Source organism: Hirundo rustica, chromosome 3, assembly GCF_015227805.2.
Source record: "Hirundo rustica isolate bHirRus1 chromosome 3, bHirRus1.pri.v3, whole genome shotgun sequence".
In the NCBI taxonomy this organism is placed as follows: Eukaryota; Metazoa; Chordata; class Aves; order Passeriformes; family Hirundinidae; genus Hirundo; species Hirundo rustica.
Genome location: NC_053452.1, coordinates 75,324,442 through 75,348,278, shown reverse-complemented (window position 1 = coordinate 75,348,278; position 23,837 = coordinate 75,324,442). Strand labels below are relative to the sequence as shown.

Below are 23,837 nucleotides of genomic sequence, written 5' to 3'. Positions count from 1 at the left end.
CACTGTATAAATACCATTTAGTCCTCAAAATTTATTATTGTTCAGTGTATTGATTTTTCAAAAGCTTTCTGTATTGGCATTCCAATTTAAGGCAGCTTTCCAGGCTAATCTCCTGGAAAGAATGGCTTGGATGTAGCAGCCTGCTTGATCCCCTCTGCCACGAACACAAATGGACACACAACAGCTCTCCTGCAATAGCCTTGTATTGGGGTGAGCCTTCACATCTGGGTTACCGAGCTCAGTCACTCCTGTGAGCCTCTAACACAGCTGAAATACAGTATCATTCACCTCTAGCCAGTGGTTCCTTCACACCTCATACTGCCTTACTGTGATTGTGTTTCACTTTTCTAGAGTTCATCTTCCTATTTTAATACTCTGAATGGGATTCAAGTTCTGAAATACTCCAGATGGTTTCAGAAGTCTCCAGTACTCTTTCTGCATAAGCAAGGGGGTGTCTAAATGTGGTCTTCAATTATCCTATGTCGGGTTCTCAGATCAGTTACTTTGAGACATTATTGAACATCACCCAAGGACAGTCTTGCCTTCAAATTTTATCTCCTCCTAAGAGACTAAGCTTGTCACTATCACTATGATTTTTACCTCCCTTACCATTATATAATCACCATCATCAGAACTGTCTGGTGGTTCATGCAACAGTCCCTAGGGCTTTATACAGAAATTCTGTAACATGCTTTATTTATTCACTTCATTTGACCATGAACTTTACTACAGTATTACTGTTCTACCATAAGGACCCACTCTACCATTCCAAATGCAACTCTAGGAACAACACATTATGCTACTTATCTTTTTTTTCCACCAAGCCTTAAAATTGCTACTACATCAGCACCTTCATCTAAACCCAGCCTCATTTATGCATCACAGCTTCAAGATTCGAATGTGTGTTTCCACAAAACTTCTAGATTTAGATGCCTAGCCACAGATTTTTTTTTGTATAGGATGCTCTTCATTCCTTCCTATCTGAACTTTGATACTTCTCCTACCATTTAATCTAAGACTTTTAATAGATTTGCAACTAAACAGGTCATCTTAAATTGCATGTTTTATTGCACCTGGTTTTATTCCTCTTCAGACTTAAGATTTTATGCCACTTTCTAAAAGCAATCCAGTTGGGGTTTGGTTACGCACACCACAGGATAAGTGAACATCATCTGTAGTCTTACTTTTATTTATGCAATGTACAATTAGTGATGTATATATCTTAAAAGCCCATTCAAAAGCATTTCAGAATTTTAACACAGCACATTTTCCTTTGCTTTTGAAAGACTGACAATGTAGCCTGCTAGTTAATTACTTATATAGTGCATTTTTCTTCTAGGGTTTGGAGGCTTTTGGACTTTTATTATTTACTACAACTTCTCCTCCATGGACTAATCAGTTTTTTTCTCAGAATACATACATAACCAAAACATTAAAATCTGCTATTTGATTTTCTTGTTAATTCTCTGGTATCACCCTTGTAAAGGGCACCTCAGGTAACGATCTCTTTGCTAGAACAATTATGCTTATTAGCTGTAAATAATTTAATTTATATCCATCATATATCCAAGCCTTCTAATTCTATAGCTGTTAAGAAGATCTGTGCAGGACAGATATAAAAACTGCAGAACCCAAATTTTTAGTGACCCAAATAATATTTCAGAGTACCAACCTTCAAAATAACTAGCACTCTTCCTTCAAATATTCTTATTTTTCTTTACTTTCTTCCCCTAGACCAGACAAACTAGCCTTTTATTCTTTACATTTTATTCAATCTACTGCACACAACTCAAATTCAAAATTTAAATGTGCTATACACATTTTCATGTTTGAATTGACTAACTACGTGTTGATGTTCTCAAGATAAAGCTGAAAACTTTGACAGCTGGCAAGGGGGCAGTTGGGTTTTCTGTTGCTCAGGAAGGTGTGGGAGGTGTTGGAATGTAGATAGGAATACATGAATTTTGTGGTAACGAGGGTGTCTACTTTTCATTACTCTTTTTGTGCAGGACAGAGGCAGTTGGAACTTTTGGGGAGCAAGGTTAACATGATTTACTCTTCACCCTTGACAGCAGCCAAGAACCCCACAGCAAGAGAACTAAGCAGCTGATGTGATGTGCAGGAAAAGTTTTGCACTGTCAATTCAGGTTGCCATCTGACTTGTCACATTGCTCAATGCTGATCATATTTTGAAGACTAGCTTTTTAACTACTGGTCTAGAGGTGTCCACTTAACTTTTGATAGCACTGGCTGATGTACTGCGTCACTATAGAACTGTCAGATGATCATAGCTGGATCATTCTGACAGAGGGTGGAAATATGCCATGTCAGTCAGTGGAAAAAATGTGGGCTGAGAAGGAAATGATACTTGTAAGCAGGCAGTTCAGGATGTAGTGGGTAAAAGAAACCTCAGAACTAAAAGTTCGAGAGAAGCACATCCTTGTGCATTCAGCGACACACACCACGCTTCCTCTTCCAAACTTACGATACAGTAGATATGGATCAGCCCATGATTTTTTTTGAACAGAAATCTACTTTCTATGTTTTACATAGCACAAACACAGCCTGACATCCAACAATGCTTTAGATGGGCCAGTAAGTATATAGAGTCCTTGAAATCCAGCAATTTTCATCTTCTGCGGAGTCCTCTGACTCTGTAACGAGGAAACTGCCAAACAATTATGGTAAACGACAGATGGGTAGCAAGTCTCAGGACCTATCACCTTAAAACAGCATCCAGACTATATATAACGTGCATTTTGAAACCCTTACATTTCAACAAGATTTCTTTCAGAGGCTTGGACTCCTCCACCCCTGAAGCTATTGTGATGATAAATAACCTATAACTGAAACAAGAAGTTTTCTCTGACAAGTCTATAAGTTCTAACAACTGCAGAGAGAAATCAGTGTAATATCTTCAGCACTGGTAACTACAGTGAAAGGAAGACATTCTGACCCTTACTTAGATAAGTGCTTGTATACAGCAAAACCCTCGCTTTTACACAGCTTTGTTGAAGCAAAAGTTCCCTTACAGCACACAGTGTTAACCTAGCAGCAATACCTCTACATCCTTCAAAATGCATACGCAAGCCAGACATTTCTTTACTTGGGAGATGACAAAGGATATAATGAGAGCACCTCTCGTTCATTCACATCACAGAGAAGACCCACTGTTCAAGGTTACTCTTGCAAAGCTGAGCTCTGACCTCTTACAGCTTCAGACCTGTTGTCACACTTCTACTGAAGGACAAAAACATACCACGCATTTATGCAGCTTAAAGCAACAGGATGGCTCTGTATCTATCACATGCCTAAAGTAAGAGCACATTCAGAGATTTATGACTTCCTTGGTACTCCTGCACAGTGAGAGACTCACTCTTTAGTTCAGACAACAGAGACTTCTGCACTTACATGGGAACACCTGGCAACTCTACCTCCAGATGATACGATGTGGTTCTACTTGACAGCTCTTTCTTGTAACCACAGACTGCAGTGGTTACTATATTCAGACCAAAAAAATTAACATAGTTTCCTCACTGTTGCCAAAAAAGCAGGGTAAGTCCTTCACGTATCACCTTGTACTGACTCATTTAAAGCAGAGGACAACCTTTTTTTCACCCTATCAAGTATTTCCCTGAAGGAAGAAAGAAATAATTTTTTGCAGATTATTCACTTTGTAGGTAATTCAACTGGATATCACCTAGAGGGGATTTATCTGAACGCAACATGCAGTCTCACTGTAAAAGTTTGACTACAAATCCACCTGACTCAGGAATATTGGTAAGCACCCAGGGAACAGAACAAACTCCTTTTCCACTTTCAAGTTAGTTAGTTAGTTAGTTAGTTAGTTTGTTTTTAAAATCATTTAAGATGTCAAACTGAATTAAAATCTAAATTCAAACACTAAAGAAATGTGGCAGCAAGCCTTCACTGCTGTCAGAGAGGTAATAGAAGTAACAGACTGTCCACAGCTTTAACACAGCCAAACTATTCTTTGGGGAGCCCCTGGTGCAGTAACGAGACCTGACCACTTTGTGGGCAGACACAAGGCCATTGTAACAGAAACACACGGAAGTGGGTGGCCAGGGGCACGTAAGTGTTTCTGAAAGACTGAATTCCCTACACCATTTGCAAACTTTTCGTGTCTGAACAGGACAGTGTGCCCCTGATAATCTGGCTACAAAGAAAATTCTTGTAAAGACATACAAAACACAGTACCCCTGGGGGACATAAACGTAATGTATCTACAACTTGTACTACGTGGAGTTAAAGTCTTTTCTGTTCATATGTCTTTCCCATGTTGGTCAGAAGGCAACTCTCTCAGTCAGAAATGAGTAAAACTCTTTATCATTACAGGAGAGTGTACTGGAGTGCTGATCTGCAGCCATATGGTAAATACCGAAATGATAACTGCTGATAAGAATAAGTCCTTAAATTTGCATGGAATATTATTCACATTCATGGCTCTCAGTTCTCTGCAGTATCCCTCTCAAGCTAAATATATTATTTTAATTACAATTATTAAAAGTTAGTAGTACACCGAGCAACCACTTTATTCCCTTTCATTTGAATCTTCCTTTTTCAGCTAACCTGTGAAACTAAGTTGGTAAACCTATGAAGAATTTTCTCCCACATTGATGTCACAAACATCCCCGCTGTCCTACATTATTATAAAAAGAAAACCTCATATGCCACCATAAAAGAATAAATTCAGCATCACACAAAACTACACTTCTCAAAGTCCTTACTCAAGAGTTCAAAGTATATTTACTTTAGATCTCTAAAAATATTTTCAACTATGGAAGCTGCAGAGGATTAAAAACTACAGATTTGCTACGCTTTTTGACCCTCATCACTTCCTTCGTGCCTTACTAGAAAGTTTATTTAAGTTTTGCTGTTAATTACCCTTTCATCTTTAGTAACTCAACTTCACGTATGATAGCAGTGATGAAGAAATTCAGTATTGCATAGTATATAGTATATATTATATAATACATTACAAATATTTCTTGGACAAAAGCAAAATCTGTTCATTGATCACTCATGCTATAAATATACTTTGTCACACTTCACAGAAATAGAAACACAAACAAAAGCAGAAAGAATGATAAGAAATTGGATCTTCTGCTAATCAAAAGAGAAAGGCTTCAGTTAAAAAACTGATGGTCTTGAAAATAAAAGATAGCAGAAAAAAATCTTGCCCTTAAATTCCAGTTTAAGCAATTCATACTCAGCAGTCAAATGACACAGCTGGTATAAATCCAGTGGATTCCGAGCCACAATTCATGCAGTGAGTAAAATGCCCGTTTTTTCACATGCTAAACCATAATTTTAAGAAATAATTATTTAAAAAATATGTCTAGAGGACAGTTTTGTCTTAAGGACTCCTTTTTAATTGAAAGGCTTTTGAGACACTGTAAAACAAACACCAATATTCCCACATTCTCTTACCCAATATATCCAGCTGCCGTAAGTGCGTACAGTTGGCAGCGAGCTCCTCGATGTCTGCATCACACACAGACCTGTTGGCCGTAAGAAAGAGCTTCTGCAAATTCGGGAGTTTGCGCGCAAGGTTTGCGAAGCAGCCTGTACTGCTCTGGAGCGTAGGACACCAACCAAGATCAAGTTCTTCCAAAAGCTGGCAGCCTGAAGCCAATTCCGCGATCCCGCTTTCAGTTATGTTTTTACATCTCCACAAATCCAGACTGCGAAGCTTTTTGCATTTTGCTCCCATCATGCTTGCTATAAGGTCATAGTCTTCAATCTGCAAGGAAAGCAGACACTCGGTCATGCGCAGCATCATTCCAGACAAATACAGAGGTGTTTCAAGGTTTGCTTCCCAACACACGTAACACATCTGTCTCAAGCATTTGTCATTTCTAAAGAGCTCTGAAAATTGTACATTGCATGGTACAGTCAGATCTACTTTTATAAAAGACAAAAATAAAATAAATTTCCTATAAACCCCAGACATAGCTGTTTTTAAATTCACTTAATAATGAGGATCAAACCACAGCAAAAGTAGTTTCTTTGAAGAAACATTTTTTGCACAGCTGTTTTCCCCTTAAAAGTTGATTACAACAGCTTTTACAAATACAGGAAGTGCAACTACTGAAGAATGATTGAAGACTGTACTTATTTCCATTTCAAGTTGATCAGTTGCTGCATCTCCTTATGAAAGTCTTATTAATTACTTATTAAGTGATTATGTATATAGAGAATGTCCATAACTTAGAAAAAGGCTGAAGAACTCTGAGAAAGCCTACAAGCCATTTTCGGCCTACTAAACAAGTACATAACCCTTAAATACATGACCAAGCTGAATTAATCTGGGACCTTCCAAAAGAGTAGAGTCTTGTAGCAACAGGCATTTAAGACATCTCTGTGAACGAAACCCATGCTGATTGCGAAGCGAGTGCACACACACAATAATCCCCACACCCTGAATGGTCCAAGCGCTCACCATGACGCAGCTGCCCAGGCTGAGGTGCTGCAGCTCCGAGCAGAAGTTCAAAATACTGAGCAGGGCTGTTTGCTGCCACAGGGGAGCACATCAGAAGGAAATACGGAAAGTGAAACAAAGAGAAGAGGTCAATTAGACATTAAAGGCTGTCACCACATTTCCTGAAATACAGCTCAAAACTCTTTTACAGGTGCCTCAAATGCCACTTAATGAGTCTCTGGGTACCTTACCCATTGATTGGCTTTAAGAAATGGTAATCGTTACAAACCTTTATGCAAGTCACTTTGGATGGGGTTCTGCGCTGCCCCGAAGATACCCAGACACCACTGACCTATCCGCTCATTTCCCACAGGAGAGCTGATGAAGAAGTGAGGCAAGATCAAATAACAGGCAGGGCCAGCCTGCAAGCACAGAGAGCGGGCGACACACCAGGAGAAGAGGGCAGGTTCTGACATTCGCCCATCAGCTGCAGCCTGATGGAACTGCCAATAGAGCTGCACAGCCTCAGGGCCGGGCCGGGGACTTTAATGTCAAAGGCGGCTTCGTGCTGACAAGGATGCTGACAGCCATTGAGCACTTGTCACTACTATCAAGCAGACTGAAACAGATACAATGTGTATTTTACACTCTCGTTCCTGCCATTTAACGTTGCCATTCTTTGCAGAAAGTACTGCACGTCGCTCAGCCTGAAATTACACCGCAACATCAGATGCACCTTACAAAAATGCACAGCTGGTCCGTTTCACAACAAAGGAAACTTTACAGATTTTCACCTGTGTTTCATCTTTCTGCATTGTCTGTAGACATATTTTGTTTTGTAGTTGGAAACACACACAGTGTGAAATAAAGAATGTAACAGGGGATTCACATCAGAAATACCTGCGCATCAGACTTAAAACATCACTTTATTGGGACTTTGTGATCTATATGAGCTTTAAAACAGGACTAGGCTTCACAACATATTAACAATAAAAATATGTGGATTTCTATAGGATATACAACAGTTTCTAAGAGAAAAAAAACCCAAGCAATATACAAGTGACAAAGCAATACACTCCTATTAAGTGTAATTACAACGAGAACGCTAGTCAAAAATGTTTGTATGCGGGGATATACATATATTTTATAGTTTCTTTTAATATAAATTTACTTGTTTTCAGAAAGTTTATAGTTAAATGCTTTACTTAGTTTCCTCAGTTTGTTACATTCCAAAGGTACTTGGCAGAAACATATCCTTTGCCATACCACCAAGAAGAAACATCCGAATCCTGGAAAGACTGGCAGACACAGAAGAGGAACATCGTATGGGGTATTCACAGAGACAGATTCACAGGGTATTTCAGACATTTAATTTAGGTGTCTCCAAAGAGCAATTATGAACACCCAACACTTGACACATATGGAATTGTGATTCCAGCTTGGCCTTCTAAGATTTGATTTCCCAAAGGCAGCCTAAAAGTAGATGCTAAGAATAAGCCTTCCATTCATGTATCTTAGTAGAAGTCCTACAAAATCACTGTCCCTTGCTTGACTTTCATTCACTTTTTAAAGGAAAAGGCAGGTAGGGAATGAAACACAAGCATTAAAAAGCCATCATTCAAGAAGTTATAAAGAACATTTTAAAGCTGGTAAATGTATAAATATCCAATTCATTTTAAATGGCGCACTTAATAAGCAAATGGTTCATTTGGATCATTAAAGAGGAACAACTCAAAGAAAATGAGACATAGTCTTTCCTGTTCAACTCAGTGAAAGCTATGAGCTTCAGAACCTACTCAGATGCATAAATTAAAAGCAAAATCGCCAAACTCCTGTTCGAAAACTTTAAATATCAGAGCTAAACAAATCCATCTCTGACTGTACACGGAGCTCCAAACAAGGTTTCTGCAGGTATTCAGATGTCTCCACAGGAAAGCTGAATGTATTGCTGCATTCCACCACGTCTTTTAGTAATGGTTTCCAGACTGGAATGTAAACACTGGCCTGAAAGGATGGGAAACAGCGATCTCTTTCCTGAATTGACACAAACAGTACAAAAGTGAACAGTCACTCTGAACAGCTTGTAAGATATGAGATCAATTCCATCCTTCCTCAGAGAGGGGTGAAATAGAGAGGAAGAATAATATTCATAGTTATCTTAACAGATAATTGAGCTCCATGTGTTAAATGCAACACGAATGTCATGGATCTCTCGGAGCACCTTTTTTGTCCCTCTCTTTCTCAACACAGTCCTTTTTGTACTGCCATGCATTGAGTCCACATTTTCAAAGGTCTTTTCACAATCTATTGCTTTAAACCATTATTTAAAAAAACCAAAACAACTTTAAAAAAAGCACTAGAAATCTGAGTAATAGAAGGGAGCTTGGAAGAACACTATGTCATACCATCACAAATTGTGCCAAGTCAAGCTAAAGAGTAAACAACCACATAGTCAACATTTATTTTACTGGTTATATTAATTCCTCTTCTGGGGCGCATACGTGCCCACACACAGCAAGCCAGATTTCCTTCAGACACAGTGTCTGTTCTTCTGTAACTGAGGTGGGCTTTGCATATGTCACGTACGAAGAAAAAACCTTTTGTGCATGCCTAGCCGTGTCTCAGTCAGTTGAGAATCCAGGTGGCAAAAGACATGAAAATAGCAGGAGAGAATGGCAGCTCACAGAATCCATATGCACTACATATAGAAGGACTATCATTGTAATAACCTGTCTGTGTCAAGCCATCTGTCAGTACAACAGCATGAGCGACAACACTCCTACTTAAGCAAAGGAGAACAGTGAGGCAATCACCCGATCCTGGAGCTGTAACACAGGCCAACTTTCAAATGTTAGAGTGCTTTGCAAGAGGAGCTAAGAGGCCACCTAAACTCTGGAAAAGCAAGCTTTAACCTGGAGTCTAACTACACTCTCTTGGCCAAGCAGAGACAGTCAAATCAAAGACTATCCATCTAACAATGTTCTTCAGCCTAGTAGCCAAGACATGTATTGTTTTGGAGATTTTTTGAGTTTCCCCTGAACCAAAGGCAAAGTTTAGCTTTGTACCTGCTCCCTTTTAAAGGTATTGAGAAAAGAGTGGATGAGTATAAAAAACCCAAAATACACTAAAACAAAAATCTCTGGAACAAACTTTAGGTAAAGATTTACTTTTGTTTAGTGGAATCATGGCTTCAGTGGTCTAAATTTCTTTTGCCATCTAAGACAAAACAAAACTTACCAAAATAATAAATTTTTATAAGATGCCAGATACAACAGGAAAAGTTCAAAGTGGGCAAATAAAATGGTCTCCCTGTCCTCCATTCCCAGGAAAGATGTTTTCAGATGAGGAAAACATACAGCGAAAAGGTTGTTTTCAGAGAGAAGACTTTGACGTCAAACTGATCAGAGGGATATGACAGTGGTGTTAAACACAAACTTACAGAGAAGATTTCAGAAATATTTTAAGGCACAGTAGTTAGTCATAAACCTCAGAAAAGGGAAGATGGCCTGAACATTCTCTGAAATCTTTATATACGGGTACAACAAATGTCTGTCAGAAAGGACATCAACAGAGCTGATCCTGGCTTGAACAAGAGATGAGAGTACCACTTGAAATCCTGCGTTACTCCACACAAGAGAGGTGACAGGTTTGCCCAAACATCGAAGTCCTCCACTCTGCAATACACGCCTGGATACATACAGTAATACTTACTGGAAGACAGTTTTGTGCTGTGTATAGTTCAAATAAACAGGTGGTATTGGACTCAGTTCTATTCTACCTGTCTTTGTATAGGCCTTGGCCATCACACAGGTTTTGACTTCAATGTTGTAAAAGTACTGCTGGTTTGAACAGACAGCCCACCAGCAGAGAAACCAAACACTGGTGCCAGAGCAATACACTAGCAATACACTTGGCAAGACTGAATCCTGCTTGAGTTTTTCCAGGATTTTTTTTTACATTCATGATCCAGCAGAAAGCACAAATCATTTCTGATGTTAGCATGATAAAGAAAGCATCCAAGAGATAGCCTGAGCTCAATGTCTGTTCAAACAGAAAACCCTTCTGTCTCTGGCAGATGTGACTCACCTGTGAAAGATGCACTTAGAACTTTTAATTATTTACTCATTGCAGTTTCATTACCAAGTAGTCAGAGATTAAAAACATATGAAAGGGTTCAAAAAATACTAATGATACACCATTTTATGGCTATCACATAACAGCTGCACTACCATACAAGGCATGAAAATAAGTGCACCACCGTGTGACTCTGGAAGATTAAAGGAAGAGCTTAAGGAAAACAAAAAGTTTTGCTTTGGGGTTGGGTCAGGGAAGAAATAGCGCAGCTTTTAATTAGCTTTCTATAGATAAATTTTTAAAGATACTTTTAAATTTGTTACTTTTTTTACTGGAGACAAACAACACGTTTTTTCCCCTTCTCAGAAGAACTGTGTCTGACATAAATTAGGAATTCTTCCAGCCCCTCAGTAAAACAAAAGCCTAAGTCATTTAAAGGACTTTTATTCTTCTGCAAATGTTTCTTCAAATTTTTCAGTGAAGCTAATGTTACGACAAAGGAATATAAAAATTATCTTAAGATAATTAAAGACTGCTTCCTTCCTTCCCTTGCTCACTATGTTTTTAATCAGGGTTACTAGTTGTCCAGTTAACCTTTTTGTTGAAGAAAAAACTGAATTATGCAGGATTTAATTTTGCATTTTTAACATTAAAAATCCAAGTTACTAGTAGAAAATATTTCCTTCAATACTCATCCCCACAACCCTGCCTCAATGCGCAGGGGTAAATGTGGCGAACAGGAGGCAACTCTGTGGGGTGCTCTGAGTATTCCATCTTCCTTAAAACTATCCAAGTCAATGACTTTTGAATGAATTCCCTAAAATTCTTGGAACCTGAGATACTGAAAGAAGAACTGGAGAACTGCGGATGAAGGCCAGGCCAATGAAATCTATGTCTCCCAAGCCCACCAATCACATCCATAATTCTCAGGAGCTGATTTTTCAGCAGAAAAATCGTAATATTCTTACACCTGCAAAAAACTGCTCCTCTGTTCATGATCTGGGCAGAAGCTTCCTTTTTGTTCCCAAAAGGTTTAAATTTACAGCAAGAGATGTTGGAACTGGCTGACTCACCCAGAGAAACTCACCACTGTGGAAACAGATTAGCCTGAAACATCTCTAACTTCAGCGCACACACCCCATGAGTGCTACTTATTGTTGTTAAATTAAAACGTATTTTCAAATAGTTGATGTATCAGTCTACCTTAAGCCAGTGAAATCATATTTCATAGGTACTACATCAAAAAAAGAACTAGAACTACCTGTAGCAAAAAACCAACCAACCAAACAAGGAAATCCTCAGAAGAAACCAATTCTGTTTCAATCAGAGCGCCACGATTGCTATAAATATTTATAATTACAAACGCCCCATACAAATGTAAAAGATGATCTTGTTAAGACTGTCAAAAGTAATTAAAAATCTACAAAAATTCACAGTACTTATTTTTTCCTCCCTTTGGCATTATGCAGCACTAGAAGAAAGCCAAAAACCAACTGTTTGGGTGAGGGGATTTTCTTGGCACAGTCTGTGAAAGAACTAAGTCAGAAATTACTTGGCATCCACTATTCTACCAAATCAATTAAAAACCTCATTGGAAGCAAAGCCAGAATTCTATAAATTCTATAAACTTCTATCAAACTAGGGCAAACCAATACTACCTGTAAGTAAAAAAAAAGTGTACTTCATGAATTTCAAGGTATCATACCTCTGCATCTAAAAACCAACAATCATGCTGCAGTAGTCCCCAGAAGCAAAATTATTTTTTTACAGAAAGGAGAATGCAGAAAACCAAATGTAGGGTAATGGTGAAATACAATTTTTGTCTATATCTGCTCCAAGAAATTGCAAAATATGATTCAAGGATTATTTTCCCTCCCATTCTCCTCCACACCCACAGTATTTCAAAGAATCAAGATAATTCCAGTTACAGACTTCTTCGTCTATGATACTACAAAATAATTATGTTAAAGATATGAGGTACTGTGAGAGGTTTACAGAGATGAGATGCATGCTAATAAACACACAAGAGTCAGTAGTTTAACCAGATAAAAACCCCACAAAATTAATTTTAGATACTTAAAAAGTACTAGCTTTAGCTTTCAGAAAAAGTTAAATACCCGCTGGTTGCCCAGAAAGCACTTATTTTCAGACTGCTTCTAAGATTTCGAGTTCTGAGGATAAATACCTATTCCCAGGGGGGGGTTAATTCTTTTTATAGAAAAAAACCCATAAACATTCAATAACACACAAAATACGTAATACACTATTTCTTGAAACTATACTTGGATCTAGAGGTCTACAGAGTCATTCAAGTTATTCACCTTCTATTCGTCTATTTTTCATTATATGTTAATTTTCAGCTAAATGAAATGTTGCAGAAGATGTCAGTTATAGAAACTGGCAGAGAACCGTATGCCAAATTCAATCTAAATGGTGGCCAAATTTGTTTAACGCTTAAGTCCTTCAGTTTCCTGAGCTAATTCATGAGGAAACAAATAGAAGAGGTCACCTCACCCTTTACAATGTAGTTTTTGTGGATTTTGGAAGAACAAGATGCCCCTGTAGTCCCAGAGAGAGATATCCCCTACAAGTCTCCAATCGCTTTGTGCCCAGAAATGGTTATACCTCTTAAACAAGCTTGAACAATCCTTTTCTCAGATTTTCCAGATGAAAAAATGTTGAGCTTTGTAACAAACTGAACATCCAGCAACTTACAAAAGCATGTTGTGTTATGTTATGTACAGTATTTCAAGTCCTCACACACACCCCTAAGTAGAGTATCCTATACAGAATCACACATGTCAGAGAATCTCCGTCTTCTTTATATCTATCCTCATACCACAGCTACAAAATGAGCAAGTTGCTACTAAACAAATTTTACTGATGGAAGAAGTGTAGCATACAGAAACTGTGCACCTTTTAACTGGCCACAGTCAGAGATAGGAAAACAAAGCTCCCAGGGGGAGTCCTCAATTAGCATCATCAGCACTAGGAGAATCACAGAAGAGCTAAGCTTGGGAAGGGACTTCTGCAAACTGTTTAGCCCAGATCACCTGGCTCCAGCTCAGCTGGCATATCCACACTGATTGAAAAGCGCTGTCAAGAAATGTAGGACCCAGTCCCTTTCCAGCATGAGGCCCCCATCCTGTCCTTAAATACTACAATCACAAGGGTATTTGAGTGATGCCTTCTGACATTAAAGCAGAAAATTTTCATTTATAGATTCAAAATAAGCACAGCAGCAAATCATTTTCCTCCACACTAGAAGCTGGCACTAGAACAGGAATTCTATTCTCCCCCCAAGTATCCATCAGCTATCACCCTGGAAGATACAACCTGGAAAGAAACATGATGAAAAGGGAGACAGTTGAAATGTATTAATTAAAAATCAGCTCCCCATCTCCCCCTAATGCACATGGATTACAGGACCAGTTTTGAGATATCGTTTTTGAGACAGTGATAAAACTTTTGTCTCCAAAACTTTACGACACACTTAAAAACACTGATGCAATATGAATACTTGTAAGCATGAGATAAGAGAAGAATGAGGTGGAATGAGCCCTATTAACAAGTGCAGGTGTAGCCTTTCAAAAGTCAGAACAACTTGGCTCTTCAGAAACAGACCCAGTATAATTTGCAAGCTGGGATTCAGAATATACAGGGGCACCTCTTTGTTCTCTACAGCTACTCGGCAGTGCCAGGGGCACAGCAGGGACTGGGACACAGCAACACAGCAATTACTGAATTAATTCGATGAAAGTAATAGTCTCTGCAGTTAATTAAATTACTGTATTTTGATTTTGCTTTATTTGGTCAAATTATGTCCTCCCTTATGTCTGCAAATCTGTTTTACACCTTCTTTCTTCCCCCTCACTTCACATTACAGGCTCAAACAACCAAATTCCACGCTGTGAGCCTGACATGAAATCAAAAAGGCCCTGTATCGCACAATTAATTGTCACTGACTCAGCTTGATTCCAAGAATCCACATTCCAGCTAGAGCCTTTCACAGTTTGGTTTTCTTTTTTCCCCTATTTGCTTGCAACTCTTCATCCTAAAGATTCATACCCAAGCCAATGGAACTTTGCCCAAACTGAAAACCCTATAAACAATAGCTCTCAAAAGTTTGATTTGACCCACACAGGCTATTTCTGAAAACTCTGTAGAACATTTTTATGGCAGCTGTTATATTGCTCATGGCATAAGAAAATAAGAGTTTTTACATTTACTGCTACAATTCTTCTGCCTTTTTTTTTTTTTTTTTTTTTTTTTTGGGGGGGGGTGGAGGTGGGGTGTGTGCGTGTATCTAAGATTTCCAGTGTCCTCTCTTGCAGCTGCTCAAGTTCCAAATTTGTTTTTGGTCAAAATTATCAGAGATATAATCTATAAATACAACACTTGCTTTAAAACGTGTGAAAAACAAAGTCCTTTGTTCATTGTAATTAATTTGAATTTAGTTCATTTTGTATCTCAAATATAATTGCAACACAACCTTTAATTTTTTTTCTTTACAAATTAGAAAGATTTCAGAATATCATGCAACATGAAATATATAATCTTACATTAAAATTTACACCCATCAATAAGAAGACTGACACATTCTCCTACTGTAATTGCGGCTTTGGTTTCTTTAAAATACAATTTTGGCTGCATTATTTATATGGACTAAATACTTCACAATAAGCATTAAATTAAGATAATATTCAGGCTCAAGGATAAAGATGTGCATTGGCAATTACAGTATACAATATTATTTCCACTGTTTGTTGTATTCTTCAAGTGTATCAATGCCAACAAGTGCTTAAGTTATGCTGTGAATACACTCTCAATGAATAAGCATTAAGGAGTTATGTATCAATGAATACCAAAACCACCAGCACAAAAATCCCACAGGTATAACAGTGGTCTTAAGTGCAAAGAAATTAAATTTATAAAAAGTTGAGATTAGTTTCTCAAAGCAAGATACAAATTATTCAAGCACATACATAATCAACCAGCCTTTGACAACCTTTATTAATGAACTGTTAAGCACTGGAAAAATGAGCCACTTTTGGTGGGGAGGATAGCCATGCAGGACACTTTTTTTAGTAACTGGAAAGTCACTGAAAATCACTGGACTTTCCACCTTCTAATGGAAAGGTTGAAATAATTCAAAGGTACTGGAAGCTTCAGTTCAGAGGTTAGAAAACGATTTTATACACAAAACCTCACACTCAGTATGTCAAGGAAATAACAGTATATATGGCCTTAAGAATCAGCAGGGTTAAGACCAAAGACTACAACATTCCCCAGACGGTACAGCAATCTTTCAAAGTAGCAGTGCACTAAGTAGAAAAACACCAGCATTACCCATTGCACTAAAAACATACACTTAAAAACTGGAGCTTTGATTACAGAAACAATGGCAACATTTCAAAATACAAAAACCTATTCAAAGAAAATAGCTAAAATAAAAAGAAACTGTAATTACAATTGCTCAAAAAAAAATGTTATCAATTTTATTAAGTTTCCATTGTCCTCAAAATCTATGTGCCTAAAAAAAAAAATCATTAATAGCAGTCAATTTTTCAGCAGAATATTTCCTTAGAATTTATCTATTAGCGGCACAGTAATCATATACATGGGAAAAAGTACAAGTACTCTAAATTTAGATGTTGAAAGAACTTTTTCCCTCTTTTTTAGTATTAAAAAGCAAAAATGTAAAATGAAAGGCAAGACTTAAGACTGTACAAGAAAATCCTGTATCTGGACAGATACTTGGGAGTATATATCGGAGAAATACTATTTCTTTTATTAAAATGTTAATTCTGACCAACATTATAACATACTGACAAATAGGATGGAGAATCTTCAACTCTTCCTATGTTATTTTATCACATGTTCAAATCCACAACCCAAAAAAAAAAATGTACTGTTTACCCAGACATGCTCTATCACATGAAAATTTTGTGGTTTATTTTGCTCATTGCTTGGTTTGGGGAGAAAAAACCAAGCCCCCAAATTATTTAGGAAAACAGGCTAAATGAAATGAACAGATTTTTCTCTAGGTTTCCTCTTCCTGGGTTTTGAGACAGAACTTTACAGAACACTGTATCAGCTCTGTTCTTGTCAGCTTCCTATTTTCTCATAATAAACACATACTTTTTATCAGTTTGCATTTTTTTTTCTTTGTGGATTCACAGCCACAGCTTCTTTTCACTGAGCAGATCCAGTTGGCAACAATACAGTGCCAAGTTCTTGATTAATCATTAGCATTGCTCCTCTGTTTGCTCCTCAGAAGCTCCAAAAATGAAGACAGCAGTAGAAATTTCACAAAAATCAAGAACGGTAACAGCTCCTTGACAAGGTTTCGAGAAGTCTCAATCACTTCACAGCACGTTTGATCAATCTATCCCCCTTTTTGCATATAGCCAGCACTTAGTAACAAGCATTTCTGTACCAGCTGAAAAGTAAAGAAGGAATGGCAGCTTATTTTGTACAGATAACCAAAGGTTTGCACTAAGAGGAGCTCATGTTGAGAAAGATAATTTTATTTCTACAAATCTGTGACTTTTGTAGTTCTAATGCTCTAACTCAAATCCTATGCCACATCTTCATTCTTTCCCTTTTATTTTTTGACCTGCAATGCACAATGTGTATTGTTAAGTGGCTTCATATTAACAAGTAACACCCAAGCATCGTCTCCAATTTATCTCTTTAAACTTCCAGAAATTTCTCTTCCACTGTTTGCTGGGAACAGTGCCTTTTGTTCATTGTTAAATAAACTTGATTATGAATGAATGTTCTTGTCAGCCACAAGCAGAGGCATGTCCATACCCGTGAAAGGCAGAAGTGAATCTTCACAATGTAAGCGCTTCAAAGTCAGGAAATATTTACCACCTACACTCAATCTAATTCCAAACTCTGCTCAGCAAAGTGATAGCAGAGGAATGACAGTTACCAATCACCTCAGAGTACACTTCATCTGCTGCACTATTACAAGCATGAAGTCTCAAACTTCAGAAGTTACCTGAGTAGAATCAAGAAGATCCTAATCAATCAACGTTAAAAAAAAAATAAAATTATACAATCACTACCTCTGATACAATGATCTTTTCTGGATCTGAAAAAGCTTTGTGAATTAGAGTCAACAGTCAAAATGAAATAAAGAGACTTATCCAAGATTAACAGAAAGACTAGTGTTGTAGAAACAGAACAGATACACCCAAGGCACCAATGCAGCTCTATTCAAAGAGGTGCGAAGGGCTCACCAATGTTCTTTTGGGTTTGAAGAAAACAATTGCTTCAATACAGAGAGCAGCTACCACAAAGTAACAAGTTAGTGGGGGGCACTGGCTTCATGGTGACTGCACACTCCACAGCAAACCCCACAATAAGCGCCACTCACAACAGGTAGATTACTCTTTTATCTAACTACCTTGAGTTATCCACTCACCACTACAGGCACCTAGCTGGAACTTGGGCACAAACAAACTTAGGATTCGCCAAATAAAGGACAAGAAGACCTAACTAACGCTAACACGTGCATCAGGTGTGAACTGCTCATAAATGCAATACAGTACTCAACTGCAGGTGTCCCTTGCACATCTAGTTCACAGAACCTACTGTTCCAGCTTCATTCCTTTCATTACACTACAGATTAAGAGCCCACACAATCCAGTGGCACAGCCTGACTTCTGTGTACAAGCACAAGTAACACACAAACAACCAAACTCTTCTTTAAAATGCTTAAGCTAGGAAAAAAACTGCAGAGACATGGGTTTGTCTCTATTTTGCCACAGTTTTTGCAACAACCGAAGTAGGGCAGCTTCCAGGCCAACCAGGGTAGTAAGGTTGTAACACATGAGTAATGAAGTTACTGAGTGGAAATGGAATTCTTCTGATTCAAACTGCTGAATTTATAAGGATACAATATTTGTAAAATGTAGCAAACTACATCAGGCTTGTCAGCGGCAGCACACAAACCCATTCCATTTTAGAGAGGAAACGTGTTGCAGCAAGCAGTAACAACTCTGAGTGGGCAATCAAGTAACTATATAAAGAAGTAATTTTTACACTGTAAATGAGAAGTTTAACAAAAAACTTGTGTTCTGTGTCTCAGATACTGCTAATATACAGAGACTATAGGAATCTAGTAATTAGCAAGTCATTTTAAAGAGGGAATGTTCAGAATTAAAGGAAGTTACTGAACATGATAATTTTACAATCGTATTTGCCAATGAAGTTTGTCTAGAGCACACTTCAAAATACAAGAAAATCTTTAAATTTGCTTAAAACAGCTGGCGGAAAGTCACCGACCTACCATGAAAGTTAAAACATGCAGGCCAAAAGCTACTTTGAAAATAAAAAACCATCCTAAGTTTTTTGAAACTACCTTTGGATTTTCTGAATTTACATTCAAAATTCTAATTTACTTCTTCATTACTGGAAAAAAAACCCCAAAAAACCGCCAAACCAACTTTATCGGGATTGAAAACACTTCTTGCAAATGTTAAAAATAGCAGATCCTACCTCCACTTTTGTTCTGTAGAGAATGAGACGCTTTAGGCTGCCCACTTTAGCTATGTGGTTGAAAGCCTGAGGTGGTATTTTATCACATGATGAGAGATTTAATTCCTGAAGATTTGGACACATTTCAGTGATGACTTCCAAGCATGTTTCATTGAGGAAATGGCCACAAGACAACTCCAGACGTACCAGTTCAGAGCCACAGACTTTCAGGAACCTGTAAAAGAACGCCATGTTTTAAGTGAAAAATTAACAAACTTTCAGGTGAGAGTCTGAATACTGTCAAAACCTTAACCACGTAAACCAGGAAATAATTCCTTTCAACAAAGAAAAGTCACTGGTTTTGCAAATTCTGCTTAGGTTTAGGAAGTTAGAATATGCTTTGTTGTTAATGTTATCTGAGACAATGGAGCAAAGTAAAATATTGATCATGTTTGAAAAGCTTTTAAACAGTCAAAAGCCAATTTTGACAGTGGCCTGCAAGTTTATGCCAATAATTTCATATTTATCTCAGAAAATTCTGCAAATGTAAAAATGAGGTTAAACAAATGCTTTTAAATGGATTATACATCCAGAAGTGTTTTAAGACTTTCAGGAAAAAGTTTTCATTAACAAGTCAGAATCAGCACTAGCTAGCTGTTCTAGAACACAAATTCCCGAGGAATACTTGACTTTCACTGGAATTATAAAAAATTAATATAACCTATGACAAAAGACCCCAAATTTAGAAACTTTGATGGTCTCTATGTTTTGTTTTCCTGTCAGAGATCTCGTGTCAGAAACTCAAGCTCTTTTATCTCTAATCCAAGCTTTAACCAGAAACACTTAAAACTTAGTCCATTTTCATTTCAAAGATAACATTCAAGCCATAAATTAACCACTAGGCTTGTAAGACAGCTTGATATTTAGTAAGATAAAAAACCCCACACATTTGCCATGTTTATATTATATTTTGATAGTTACTCCAGTAGAAAAACTTTCTTTAACTACAGTTTCTTAAACTACAGGCTGTAATGAGCTTCCCATATTACTCTCTAGAATAATGGAGTTACTTGTGAAGCATGAATTACTTTCTCTAAATAAATATTCTGATCTGCTCTCTTAGCAGTTCTAGCCTACAAAAACATTCATGAAGACAAAGCAGCTTCAGGTTCTGACACTTCCACCATGAAGTCAGTATTACCTCTTGGGTTTAACTGATGTAATAGAAATGCCAGACAGACACAAGGCTCCTGCTTGCACAAAAACTCCTATTGCCACAACAAAAGAGTTATGAGCTTTCCCAAGCGTTTGTTCACGCTGAAGCTTAAGATGAAATTGCTGCTGGTCTTAGATGAAGACACATTCAGGGAGGCATTCCTCAAATGACACCAACAGTAGCCCAAGATTTGAAATGCATCTTTCAAGATCCAAGTTTTCAAGCTGCCTCCTTTCCTTTTTTTTTCATTACTCACTCAAGTCATACTTGCCATTCATTATCCCATATCATTATACCTTTCTTTATTCCTTTCACCTTGCATATTACATGGCCTTAGTGTGATTATGCAGATCCTATGTAATACAGAGGGAAAAGGAGATTCCAGGGTGGCATCTCCAACCCTGGATGTCTCCAAGAGTCACCTGAAACCTTGACTGACCTGATCTAGCGTTGGGGACACTGGCACTTCAAGTGGGACCTTGGAGTAGACGACCTTCAGAGGTCCCTAACATCCAACATTTCTATGAGCCTAAGCAAACAGAAACAAAGAGAGGGTCTGAGACACGCAAGGGGAGACATAGCCCCAGAGCCACAGGAGTTCTGTCATGTATGGTCTTCAAGTCTACTCCTCCACTGGTTTTTTTCTAACTCTGCAGTCTCTATTTAGAACCTATTTTAGCTTTTAAAGACAGTTTAATAAAGCACCAAGCAGTTTCCATACTGGACACAGTGAATTCACAGAGACTGGTAAGCCTTCCTATGGGAATATCAGAGCTGAAATGACACGACAATTCACAACAATTAACATCGGGTAATTTAAACATTTAAGTGCTATTTTAGACTACCAATAGAATTCAACACTTATGGAGAAAGGCAGGATGGAGATCCCTTGAAAATCAGAGTAGAGATATATGGATACATTGCTGATTACCAATTAGCCAATTCCTCTATTTAATGAGTGCTTTAACAATACATTCACACAGTTTCTTTCATCAACAAATTATCAGGTTTGTTTGAATGATGGTATTTTCCATAAAACTTTGCCAGTCACCACTTATTATACCTCTAGCTTTTAATTTGTTAACAAATAAATATTTTATGAATTACTCCATTACAATAATGGATGTTAGCTTAACTGCCATATAATTTAACAGGGCTTGGCTGTTATAAATGTTAGCAGAGATCAATGCTTTTCTCTTTCTAGGACTATTAAAAGTTAACATTACCAGGTCATGGAAACACTCAAGTTAACCCCCTAGTCTTGGAGAAGAACTCCAGGCTCACCAGCTCGAGGAGTTACTACCCTCATAATGTTTTATTTAAACTCATTACACTTGAAACACACAGGTGGAGACCAAACACAGTGTACAGCAATGAGCACCGCTCTTCATGGCTTTGCTTCTTTGTTGGAAAAGGCTATTTAGAAGACATGAAACAGAGACAAAGAATAAGGTACAGGCAGCAGCAGGGTACATGAATAAGCAGACATACAAATTGGAAAGAGAGGAACACGAAAAGAAGGAGGAATCTAAGGAAGTCACCAACTAGCACAGGGCAGAGAACATCGGGCAGAAGTGCACAGAGCTGAGTGATGGGGACACCCCGACCTTTGTTTGCACTGAACAGACTGCTCAGGATAGAGGTCTTTCCTGCCATCTTTCTACATGAATCTCCACAGAGAGCCATATAGCAAGCTAGATTATGAGTTCTCATGCTTTCAAAACAAATGTGGCATGGTCTTCATACTTCCGAGACTTTACAGTCTCTGAGTGACTGGCTCAATTTAGTTAATCTGAAAACAAACAACACCCAAAAAAGAACCTTCTACCCAAATCAAAATCTCCTCACATTTCTTCACATACCTCCTTTAATCACTAAGGATTGACTGGTTCCTGTTCTCAGTCTCTCCTCTGTTCTGCATTCATCCATCCCTTTAGTTTTGTTTTTATTATCAATATTTTACACATTTCTGAAGTGATTTCTCTTCATCCCTTCATGTTTGCTATATAATATGACTGAACAACCTAGGATACTGTGAACATGTACATTTCTTTTGCCAGACACTGGATTGGGCCCTTCCCTTGAAGTTTATCCCCACTCTAGACAGCAGTATTTCAGACCTTTTAGTTTTTCAGTTTTGGTGGTTTTTAATGGTTTTTGATTTGGTTTTTGGAGGGGGGAGGGGGGCCCTATTTTATTTTTTTTTCAAGTGGAAGGGACTGTTGTTTTTAATTAAAAAAAACAATCTCACTTTCCATCACCTTATGCCTACTCTCAAGAACTGCTGCTTATTTTCAAACCCTTCAGCTTTTGGGAAGTAAGTCCTAATAAAGTTTTTCCAAAACATCAGCTATATCTATTAGCAGGGAGGATGATATTTGCTCATGGTGATGTTAAACCCATCATGATCACAGGGTCACTTAGCCCACTAACCATTTCCAATCTTGTAATTCATGTGTACATCATAAGTATATCTCATGATTCAAAATTAAAATCCAAGGTACAAGAGATAGAACTCTTTATGTAAGACCTTCCAAAATTCTCAAAATACCTTTAGACGTGTGCTTATGAACACATCACATATGCTCCAGTGGAACAGCACTGGCTACAGAATCTACACTTAGTTAATGATCTTCACTTACTCTATATGCACCAGTTCAAAATTACTAAAGACCTTACAACAAGAAGGAATCACAGTCCTGTTCTCTTGCATCTACTCATCCTCCCTAAATGCAATTAGCTACATAGTTTTATATTCCTTTAGTGCAATTAACACAAGTTTTCTATTATGCTGATTTTACCAAATCTTTTTTCAATTATAATCTTCAGAATTGATTTTATACTCATTGACATATATTTGAATTTGGTATCCAAGGGAGGGTGGAAAAGGGAAGCAACTTCCATTTGTGAGCAACAAAGCATTGGACAGAATTTTTTTCTTTAGTGCTTCCCCTTGTAGTGTTACCTTACATTAGCATCCATGTTAGGGATTACCTCTGTTATTTGACAGATACAATGCTGCCCTCATTTGCCAGGCCTTCCTTGGTATAAGCCTCCTAGAATCAGTATTTCATAGAAACAACCATTTCTGTCTGCTTCAAGCCAACTACATGCTCCCTCCAGCTACTCTGGTCTCCTGTTTCCAGAGCCTGCTATTAGATGAGCAAAATGTCAAAACCCACCTGGGTTTTATTCTTCCTCACTTGACTTCCAAGATCTTGAGGTCCCCTCTTTCTTACTTAGTTCTATCTATATGACTACTTGCACAAACTCAAGGGACTTTCTGCCTTACAAGCACAGTCTTGCATTTAATAAAATGGTTTGTGGAATTCCATTTTTATATCCTTTTAAAGACATGTTAAAGACATTTTTAAATTCACTGTGATGCTTTTCCTTTCGAGACTGCCATGTTACATGACAGCAGCAGCACTTAGCACAGGTAACTGTAACAAAAGCGTTAGGGTTGGTGTGAGTGGAGAAGGACTGGGTACACAGAGGTGCAGAAGCATGAGAAAGAACAAATGGCAACACAAGGGCTGGAGCAGAGGTGTGTGCTGGTGGAAATCAGATTAGCAGGTCACTGACATCCTTGAACAGTTGTGCAGACAGTTTCTC

General features: G+C 37.9%; 1 protein-coding gene across 3 annotated transcripts in view; it reads right to left on the bottom strand.

Annotated features, from left to right (window-relative positions):
- FBXL4 (F-box and leucine rich repeat protein 4) overlaps window positions 1-23,837 on the bottom strand; it is a 57,788-nt gene that overhangs the window by 7,678 nt on the left and 26,273 nt on the right. For all 3 annotated transcript variants that reach the window (XM_040058364.1, XM_040058366.2, XM_040058365.1), the window contains exons 6-8: window positions 19,028-19,241; window positions 6,464-6,535; window positions 5,452-5,764 (exon numbers count right to left, since the gene is read on the bottom strand). In XM_040058364.1, the coding sequence (XP_039914298.1) occupies window positions 5,452-5,764; window positions 6,464-6,535; window positions 19,028-19,241 (599 nt within the window). The remainder of the gene's footprint in view (window positions 1-5,451; window positions 5,765-6,463; window positions 6,536-19,027; window positions 19,242-23,837) is intronic.